This window comes from Rhinopithecus bieti, unplaced genomic scaffold (genome assembly GCF_001698545.2).
Source record: "Rhinopithecus bieti isolate Rb0 unplaced genomic scaffold, ASM169854v2 scaffold_26659, whole genome shotgun sequence".
Classification (NCBI taxonomy): Eukaryota; Metazoa; Chordata; class Mammalia; order Primates; family Cercopithecidae; genus Rhinopithecus; species Rhinopithecus bieti.
This window is the reverse complement of record NW_016811855.1, coordinates 120400-129846: the sequence shown is the minus strand read 5'-3', so window position 1 is coordinate 129846 and position 9447 is coordinate 120400. Positions and strand designations below refer to the sequence as shown.

General features: G+C 63.0%; 2 protein-coding genes across 5 annotated transcripts in view; one reads left to right on the top strand and one right to left on the bottom strand.

The window, feature by feature from the left end:
* The window catches only part of INTS11 (integrator complex subunit 11), a 13935-nt gene extending 7935 nt beyond the window's left edge, over nt 1-6000 (top strand). For 2 of the 4 annotated variants that reach the window (XM_017895227.1, XM_017895228.1), the window contains exons 5-17: nt 1988-2086; nt 2167-2201; nt 2560-2698; nt 3095-3159; nt 3561-3750; nt 3895-3978; nt 4363-4452; nt 4538-4700; nt 4787-4894; nt 4981-5042; nt 5193-5335; nt 5428-5557; nt 5651-6000. In XM_017895227.1, coding sequence (XP_017750716.1) covers nt 1988-2086; nt 2167-2201; nt 2560-2698; nt 3095-3159; nt 3561-3750; nt 3895-3978; nt 4363-4452; nt 4538-4700; nt 4787-4894; nt 4981-5042; nt 5193-5335; nt 5428-5557; nt 5651-5716 — 1374 coding nt within the window. In that variant the 3' untranslated portion in view covers nt 5717-6000. The remainder of the gene's footprint in view (nt 1-1987; nt 2087-2166; nt 2202-2559; nt 2699-3094; nt 3160-3560; nt 3751-3894; nt 3979-4362; nt 4453-4537; nt 4701-4786; nt 4895-4980; nt 5043-5192; nt 5336-5427; nt 5558-5650) is intronic. The other 2 variants (XM_017895226.1, XM_017895225.1) reach the window with 2 other exon arrangements.
* PUSL1 (pseudouridine synthase like 1) lies at nt 5899-8850 on the bottom strand. Its single transcript, XM_017895229.1, has 8 exons — nt 8686-8850; nt 8435-8492; nt 8125-8312; nt 7793-7942; nt 7546-7716; nt 6740-6794; nt 6495-6657; nt 5899-6237 (listed from the first exon to the last, which is right to left on the bottom strand). Exons 1-8 carry the CDS (start codon nt 8760-8762, stop codon nt 6188-6190), a joined length of 912 nt encoding a protein of 303 aa, XP_017750718.1. The 5' UTR covers nt 8763-8850; the 3' UTR covers nt 5899-6187.
* Between the last annotated feature and the right edge of the window lie 597 nt (nt 8851-9447).

The window sequence follows — 9447 nt, the reverse complement described above, 5'->3', positions numbered from 1 at the left end:
GGTGTGGTGGCAGGCACCTGTAGTCCCAGCTACTCGGGAGGCTGAGGCAGGAGAATGGTGTGAACCCGGGAGGCGGAGCTTGCAGTGAGCCAAGATTGCGCCACTGCACTCCAGCCTAGGCGACAAAGTAAGACTCCGTCTCCAAAAAAAAAAAAAAGAATTTCCACTTTTCAAAAATAGTTTCTATGCCAAGGGTGGTGGCTCACACCTGTAATCCCACCACTTTGGGAGGCTGAAGAGGGAGGATCCTTTGAGCCCAGGAGTTCAAGACCAGCCTGAGCAACACAGTGAGACTGTCTCTCCAAAAGTATTTTTATTTTTTATTTTTGAGACTGTCTCACTCTTCCACCCAGACTGGAGTGCAGTGGCGCAATCTCAGCTCACTGCAACCTCTGCTTCCTGGGTTCAAGCGATTCTCCTGCCTTAGCCTCCCGAGTAACTGGGATTACAGGTGCGCACCACCACACTTGGCTAATGTTTTTGTATTTTTAGTAGAGACAGGGTTTCACCATGTTGGTCAGGCTCATCTCAAACTCCTGACCTCGTGATCCACCCACCTCAGCCTCCCAAAGTGCTGGGATTGCAGGAGTAAGCCACTGCGCCTGGCCAAAATTTTGTTTTTAAATTAGCCCAGCATGGTGGGTGCATACCTATAGTCCCAGCTACTTGGGAGGTGGAGGCGGGAGGAGGCTTGAGCCCAGGAGTTTCAGTGAGCCATGATTGTGCCACTGCAGACTGGGTGACAGCCTGACCCTGTCTCTCAATGTTTTTTTGAGATGGAGTCTTGCTCTGTCACCCAGGCTGGGGTGCAGTGGTGCGATCTTGGCTCACTGCAACCTCTGCCTCCTGCGTTCAAGCAGTTCTCCTGCCTCAGCCTCCCAAGTAGCTGGGATTACAGGCGCCTGCCACCACACCTGGCTAATTTTGTATTTTTAGTAGAGACGGGCTTTCTCCATGTTAGTCAGGCTGGTCTCGAACTCCCAACCTCAGGTGATCCACTCACCTCAGCCTCCCAAAGTGCTGGGATTATAGGCATGAGCTACCATGTCTGGCAAGTTTTAAATGAACAAAATAAATTTTTAAAGAAGTCTAGTTTTTTGGCTTTTTTTTTTTTTGACAGAGTCTCGCTCTTGTTGCCCAGGCTGGAGTGCAGTGACACAATCTCAGCTCACTGCAATCTCCGCCTCCTGGGTTCAAGTAATTCTCCTGTCTTAGCCTACTGTGTAGCTGGGATTACAGGTACCTGCCACCATGCCCAGCTAATTTTTGTATTTTTAGTAGAGACAGGGTTTCACTATGTCGGCCAAGATGGTCTTGAACTTCTGATTTCAGATGATCCACCCACCTTGGCCTCCCAAAGTGCTGGGATTAAAGGTGTGAGCCACTGTGCCTGGCCCAATTTTTTTTTTTTTTTTTTGGGATGGAGTCTCGCCCCGTTGCCCAGGCTGGAGTGCAGTGGCGTGATCTCAACACACTGCAACCTCGACTTCCCAGGTTCAAGCGATTCTCCTTCCTCAGCCTCCTGAGCAGCTGGGATTACAGGGATGCACCTCCACGCCTAGCTTATTTTTGTATTTTTAGTAGAGATGGAGTTTCACCACGTTGGCCAGGCTGATCTCGAACTCCTGACCTCAAGGGATCCACCTGCCTTGGCCTCCCAAAGTGTTGGGATTACAGGCCTGAGCTACCTTGCCTGGCAGCCAACATTCTGAATCTTGTCTTTTCTCTGTGATGTATTCAAAGTCCACGCTGGAAACTCCAATTTCAGGTCCCTTCAGTCTTCCATTTGTTGTTTTTTGTTCTTTGTCCACATTGCCCTTCCCTTGTGAACTGGATGCTGTGTGTGAGCAACAGGGACTGAAAGGGTACCCTCGCTCCCCTCCCCTGCCTCCCTCGCTCCCCTCCCCTGCCTCCCTCGCTCCCCACCCGTGCCTCTCTGCCCCTCTGCTGTGACGGCACAGCCTGAGCACAGCCCTGTCCTCCACAGGTAGACGATGAACTGGAGATCAAGGCCTACTATGCAGGCCACGTGCTGGGGGCAGCCATGTTCCAGATTAAAGTGGGCTCAGAGTCTGTGGTCTACACGGTCAGTAGAAGGGCTTGAGGCTCGGGAGGGCCTGCCGGGGTGGGAGGCGCCTCCTCATGGTGGCCCTGATCGTTCACCAGGGTGATTATAACATGACCCCAGACCGACACTTGGGGTAAGTAGGCCGAGATGTCTTTCGTCCCATGGGCCCCCCTGGAGCTCAGGACCCTGGCAGGTGTCAGGGTGCCAGCCCTTGAGTGGCCAGCCCAGCAGTGTCTCCCATGTCTCCTGTGGCCCGGACAGCCCCTTCCTTCTGGGCCCAGATGCGCGAAGGCACAGGGTCCGGGCGGGGTCCTCTGTCCCTCCTCTCTCTTCCCAAGTGTGCTGCCCACAGCATTTTACCAGCTGACTCTTTCTAGCCAGAGTGGCCCAGGAAGGCGGGTGGGCGTAGTACTGGGGTCCAGCTTGTCAGACCCAGCCCTGCAGCTGTGGGAACAGTGCACCGTGACTCACACCCTACCCCCGTGTTCTAGAGCTGCCTGGATTGACAAGTGCCGCCCCAACCTGCTCATCACAGAGTCCACGTACGCCACGACCATCCGCGACTCGAAGCGCTGCCGGGAGCGAGACTTCCTGAAGAAAGTCCACGAGACCGTGGAGCGTGGTGGGAAGGTAGCCACAGCAGGGGTGGGGACGCGGGCCCTCGGCTATGCTGGGTGGGTCCTTTTGGCTGCCCTTGGCCTGGGTCAGGGTCTCAGGGTGGGGCGTACTACGCCTTTTCAAGCAGGGAGGGAGGAAGGTTTGCTCAGCATTGAGGACAAAAACTCAGAGACCCTTCCCAGGGAGCCCCTTTGCCCCTCCTACCTCAGATCCTGACGAATTCCTGGCCAGGCCCCACGCAGCTCCCTTCTGTCTCCAGAGAGTGGCTGGGACAGGACTGGGAGCAGATGAGAGAGGCTAAGGTCCCTATGAGGCCGCAGCTCTTGGGCACCTGGTGTGCCCTCACTGAATGCTGCCTGCTGTGCCGAGGGGCTGTATGGCCAGGCTCCTGCCTTGTGTGTCCCCCAGGTGCTGATCCCCGTGTTTGCGCTGGGCCGCGCCCAGGAGCTCTGCATCCTCCTGGAGACCTTCTGGTAGGTGCCGCCAGGATGGCTCTTTCAGGAGCCCCTGGCCCAGCCTGCACACAGTCCAGTTGGTGGGCAGGCGTGCCCAGGGTGCTGGTGGCATCTCAGTCCTGCTTGCTGCTGTCCTCGGGGGCTGCTTGTGCGCTGTGTGACCCCAGGAGGCCTGTGACGTCCCGTCAGCGTCACTGTCTGCGGCTCTTGTAGGGGTTCCTGGTCCTCCGCTGAGCCTGGCTGCTTTAGGGCTTAACGGGACATAGGCTGAGGGCACTGGCCTCCTGTGGTTGCGTCTGGACTCAGCCCGGCCCATGCATGGGCTGTGCAGATAATAGGTGTGGGGGTGGCCTGGCCGAGTCCTGCCCTGCAGCGTTCTCCCCTGTGGCTGCTGTGCTGACTGGGCCAGTGGTCCCCAGGGAGCGCATGAACCTGAAGGTGCCCATCTACTTCTCCACGGGGCTGACTGAGAAGGCCAACCACTACTACAAGCTGTTCATCCCCTGGACCAACCAGAAGATCCGCAAGACTTTCGTGCAGAGAAACATGTTTGAGTTCAAGCACATCAAGGCCTTTGACCGGGCTTTTGCTGATAACCCAGGGCCAATGGTGAGTCCCGCAGCAGGGCTGGCCAGCACATCCATGTCCGTCGGCCTCCTGTCTCCTGTGGGTCTCTGGGCTGGGCCTGCAGCGGGGGTGGGGGCATCGCTGCCCTGAACCCCTCCCCCCCACCCGGCCCTGTGTGTCCTGCAGGTTGTATTTGCCACGCCGGGGATGCTGCACGCCGGGCAGTCCCTGCAGATCTTCCGGAAATGGGCTGGAAATGAAAAGAACATGGTGAGGCGTGGTGAGGTGTGGGAACCTGGAAGCTGGAGGCCGGCGGGTTGTCCTTCCACCCATGCTGTCTCTGAGCTCTTGCTGGCCTGGCCTAGCACTGGCTGAGGGACGTGGCTGCTGCTGCCAGGGGACGGGGGTGACATCGCCCGGAGCTGCTCAGTCTCCCTGTGACGCAACCTGTCCATCTCAGGCTGTACAGCCCCAGCCCACCCCTGGACAGTCTTGTGGCAAAACCTGAGCCCTTTGGAGTCTGCAGCTAGGCTTGGTCGGGCCCTGCTGGCAGGTGGAAACAGCTTCCAGGGGTTCAGGTGGGGGCATCCCACGGAAGGCCCTGAGGTGGCAAGGCTAGGGTCCCGTGGCTATGAGCTCTGTGCCTGCCCCCAGGTCATCATGCCCGGCTACTGCGTGCAGGGCACTGTGGGCCACAAGATCCTCAGCGGGCAGCGGAAGCTGGAGATGGAGGGGCGGCAGGTGGTGAGTCCCAACCCCGTGCTGGGTTGGCAGGGCAGAGGGGCACCTCCTGGTGGTAACCGCTATCCACACCCCGCGGCCTCCACAGCTGGAGGTCAAGATGCAGGTGGAGTACATGTCATTCAGCGCACACGCAGACGCCAAGGGCATCATGCAGCTGGTGGGCCAGGCGGAGCCGGAGAGCGTGCTGCTGGTGCATGGCGAGGCCAAGAAGATGGAGTTTCTGAAGCAGAAGATCGAGCAGGAGCTCCGTAGGCAGCCAGGCGGGTGGTGTGGGGCCCACCTTGGGTCACCGCAGGCAACCTGGGCTGAGGCTCTCTCTTCCCCCGGGGTCCAGGGGTCAGCTGCTCCATGCCGGCCAATGGCGAGACGGTGACACTGCCCACAAGCCCCAGCATCCCCGTAGGCATCTCGCTGGGGCTGCTGAAGCGGGAGATGGCGCAGGGTATGTGGGCCAGGCAGGGGAGGGTGCTCGGGGCAGGCAGCCAGGAATGGCCCTTGCGTTGATAGCTGCTGCCGCCTCTTCCGCAGGGCTGGTCCCTGAGGCCAAGAAGCCCCGGCTCCTGCACGGCGCCCTGATCATGAAGGACAGCGTGAGTGCCGGCACCGCCGGGGCGGGGGGGGGGGGGGGGGGCCTGTGCGCCCTGACCTGCCCCTGCCCCATGGAGTGTGAGTGCCGGGACGGCCTCGCGGGGGAGGGCCGCGCCTGTGCGCCCTGACCTGCCCCTGCCCCTGCCCCACAGAACTTCCGGCTGGTATCCTCAGAGCAAGCCCTCAAAGAGCTGGGTCTGGCCGAGCACCAGCTGCGCTTCACCTGCCGCGTGCACCTGCACGACACGCGCAAGGAGCAGGAGATGGCGTTGCGCGTCTACAGCCACCTTAAGAGGTGGGCGCCTGGCCCCACCCCCCCGACCCCTTGGACCCCCCTATCCCTCGGGCCCCAGGGGCCAGGCAGGGTCTCACCGAGCCTCCCCACAGTGTCCTGAAGGACCACTGTGTGCAGCACCTCCCGGACGGCTCTGTGACTGTGGAGTCCATCCTCATCCAGGCTGCCGCCCCTTCTGAGGACCCGAGCACCAAGGTGCTGCTGGTCTCCTGGACCTACCAGGTAAGGGGTGGCCCCCACCCCACCGCGGTCAGCACAGGTGTCACCACCCCTCCCTGTCCTGCACAGCCCATGGTGCTCTTGCTTCTGCCCTAGGACGAGGAGCTGGGGAGCTTCCTCACATCTCTGCTGAAGAAGGGCCTCCCCCAGGCCCCCAGCTGAGGCCGGCAACTCACCCAGCCACCACCTCTGCCCTCTCCCAGCTGGACAGAGCCGGGCCTGCACTTCAGGACTGTGGGTGCCCTGAGAGTGAACAGACCCTGCAGGTCCCATCCCTGGGGACAGAGACCATGTGTCATGTGCCCACTCAGGCAGCTGTTTCCAGCTAAAGAAATAAACTGGCCTCCGGGCTGTCTTGCCTTTATTCCTGCTCCTGGGCCCCCAAACGATGGTTAGGGTAGGGAGTCCCGGACAGCAGTTTCCAGTAAAAGCTGAACAAAAGACTACTTGGTACCCTCTTCTCGGTGTACATGGCTGTGTCCTGCACTGCACCCCATCCCGCCTAGGATAGAGAGGGGCATCCAAGCTGGTGGGACCTGGGCAGCAGTGCTGTGGCCCCCAAGCGGCTGACTGCCCTGCTTGACTAACACAGGGTTGGGCCTGGTGTGGCCTGACTTTGCCGAGTGTCCAGGGTCATCTGTGGCTCCCGAACTGTGGCCCCTGCAGGGTGCAGGAGGCAGCACCTGTGGACAGATCAGACCCTGCATCAGCCTGGGGCAAGGTCAGCCCAGCACCCTCCCCACCACTGGGACCACTCCCACGGCCAGGGAGTGGGTCAGCCCAGGACAGGCTGGGCTGAAGGACTGTGACCCTGGGCGGGGGGCTCCTTTACCCCCCGTTGTCTTGCTGTGGTCAGTGGCCCCTGGCCTCCCCACCCCCCGCCTTGGCCGCAGCAGTCACTGGGTACATGGCAGGAGCTTCCCGGGCCCACTCCTCTTACCGAGTCTCCCATACAGCACTGACTTGAGGAATAAGCCGTGGGCCGGGGCCACACGTGCCTGGTGCTTCCCCAAGGGGTCTTGGCTCTCCAGAATCGTCTTTACCTGGACAGGTGCCAAAGCCCCCAGTCCCACGGCCACCAGCACAGCGGTCATCCTCCGTACCTGTGACCCAGGGCTGAGGTTGCACAGAGGCCTGCCCACCTTCAGCCCCACCCCCCAGCGAGGGCCCCAGAACCGAGCCCACCTGTCTATACAGGAAGGACTGGCTCTCAAACTCCAGGCTCCAGAACCGCAGCTTCCTGGAAAAACACGCACCTGTAGGTGTCTGTGGGGCAGCGCCTGCCATCCCCAGCCTACCGTGTGGCCTCGGACAGGAGACTGACGGGGGGGGGGGACCTCAGACAAGCCCCCCTGGCTGACTCCCTGCCCCTAGGGAGGCCCATTGGAGAGGCTTGAAACCAGACAAGCAATGCGTGGGCAAGGAGGCAGCAGGACCCTGGAGGCTAGGCAGGTAGCCTGGCTGTGCCAGAGGGGCTTGCCCTGGGCCCTCACCTAGGGTCCTGGTACAGGGTCTGGGAACATGGCTGGTGCGTGTGCCAGAGACCCCAGCCCTGTACTTGCTGCTCTGACGCAGAAGTCTGGGGCTGGCAGAAGTTCTTCCTCCCTTCAGGGTTCACCCCAATGGGGGAGGTTTTGTGGTCAGAATCTGCCACCTGGTGGGTGGCCCTCTGGACAGTGATGGGGCAGCAGAAACCACCCCCTGCCAGGCTGGGCCAGAACCACTGGCACCAGTGAAACCTTTCCAGTGGCTGCCAAAATTCTGCTAGGGCAGGGCAGGGTTTTTCAGAGACAGGCAGCCTTCCCTGTCCTCTGCTCCCCAGCCGGGGTGGGGGAGGGCACAGCTGCAGACTGGGGGGTGTCTGGGCCACTCCAGCTGTCCAGGTTCTGAGGACAGCTGTCCCGCTTCGCCTGCCTTAAAGCTGGGGGAGGTGCTGGAGCTAACAGCGTGTGATCTGAGGGCAGGGCCACAACCCACAGGCCCTTCCACACCTGCTGTCCTCGGGGGTGACCAAGGGGCTGGCCTGGCCTGGGGACACGGAGACACGGCGCAGCGTTCGCACGGGGCTTGGCACCGGGCTGCCGGCCGACTGGAAGGCGCTGAAGTCATGTGTGCCGAGGAGGTGCTGGGCAGCTTCTTGCATGGCGGCCACATCCAGGCAGCTTCAGGGAACAGGGTAACCGTCAGGAGGTGGGGCCTGCCTGCCCCCTCCCGGCTCACTGTCAGGGCCGCACTCACTCTGCCTGGAGAGCCCAGCATAGGTTGCGTTCAAACACCGGCAGCTCATCAGGCCGGTGACAGCCAGTGACCAGGCGGTACAGGTAGGTCCGGGACGTGGCTGCGTGGCGAGCGTGGAAGTCGCTGGGCACTCGGAAGGCCCGCAGGACCCTGTGGCAGCAGATCAGGCTCACCGGAGGAACGACCCTGCCCACCTGCCCAGGTGTCACCTCTCTCCTCCACCCTCGAGCTCTGACCAGACAAAGAAGTCTGTCCAGACCTCCAGCCTCCGCTCGCAACAGATAAGAGTCGGGAAGGCCGAGCCCCAGGGGCTGCTCAGGTCGCCGGCTCACCTGATGGCCGGGTGCCGCAGGTGGGTGTTGAGGGCCTCGGCCAGGACCTCGGGCGGGAAGGGCGGCCGGCCTGAGCGGCGCTGGACGTCCAGATGCGCCGCGTTGCTCAGGGCGTGGACCCCTGCGTCCGTGCGGCTGGAGATGGTGAACCTGACCGGCACCACGGAATTCAGCCGCTCGGCGGCCTCCTGCAGGACCGAGCCGCGAGGCGGGCGGGCAAGCGGGCGGGTGGGCGAGGCCGGACCCCGGGGCGCGCGGGCGGGGCTCCCCCTTATCCCTCACCGGGCGTCCCGGGACCGGCCGAGCTCACCTCCAGGTAGTTCTGGATCCCGATGGCGCGCTGAGTGCCTCTGACGGCCGCGACCCCGCTGCGGGCAGAGGCGGGCGGAGGTTACCGGGGGCGCCCTGCCCTGGGGTCTTGGCCGCCCTCTGAAGCCAGAGCCGCTTCCTCCCCGGAACGTTTGCAAACCGCGTCCGGAGACATCCGCTTGCCCGCCCGCGCCCTCCTTCTCGCCTCCGCCCGGGCCACGTGGCGCCCGTCGCTGCGCCCAGGAAACTTACTTAAAGTCGGTGCCCACGTACTGGAAGTACACAAGGTAGCGCGCGCGCACCGAGCCTGCGGCCTGCACCGAACCCATAGCTGGGTCCAGCCGGCGGCGGGGGAGGCGGCCTCCAGCTCCGGGGTTCTGCGCGCGCGCGCACGCGGCCTGGTCACGCCCCTCCCCTCCGGACGCTCTTGCGCCTGCGCAGTCGCCCCGCCCCGCAACGCGCCACGGCGCCCTGGGGCGGGGAGCGGAGGCGGGGTCGCGCTTAGGGAGCGGTTGCAAAGTGCCGGCCTGTCGCGGAGCGCAGGGGCTCTACCTCTACCGCGGCGCCCCGGAAGGCGCGCCCGCAACTACGCGGTGACCCCGCGCTCCGGCGGGCGTGCATTCGTTCACTCGTTCATTCATTCACCGCCGCCCACTCTCCCCGAAGGTGTCCGTTCGCCGCGTTGCGGCCAAGTCCTCCCAGACGTGGTTTTTGCAAACGCCCTGAGTTGCGCAACGGCCGGGATGGCTGGAGCGGGCGGGGCCTGCGCCCTCCCCGCGCCCCACGTTTCCACCGACCGTCCCAGAAGTCTGCCGTGGTGGGCCCCGCCTCACTTCCGGACCGGGGTGGTCCCTGGACGCTACGAGGGGCGTTTGGCGACGCTCCCCGGCAGTGACAGCGGGCGGCGCGCACGGGCGGTGAACTTTGGCGACTCTCCCCGGCGGTGACAGCGGGCGGCGCGCGCGGGCGGCGGACTTTGGCGACGCTCCCCGGCGGTGACAGGCGGGGCGGGGC

Coding starts and splice junctions, on each gene's coding strand:
- PUSL1 (XM_017895229.1), bottom strand. CDS start 8,762: ATGGGTTCGGTGCAGGCCGCAGGCTCGGTGCGCGCGCGCTACCTTGTG. Junction 6,795..7,545: donor GTCACCCCCGAGGACAGCAG/GTGTGGAAGGGC, acceptor GTGTTTTTCCAG/GAAGCTGCGGTTCTGGAGCC. Junction 6,658..6,739: donor AGTCCTTCCTGTATAGACAG/GTGGGCTCGGTT, acceptor CCTGGGTCACAG/GTACGGAGGATGACCGCTGT.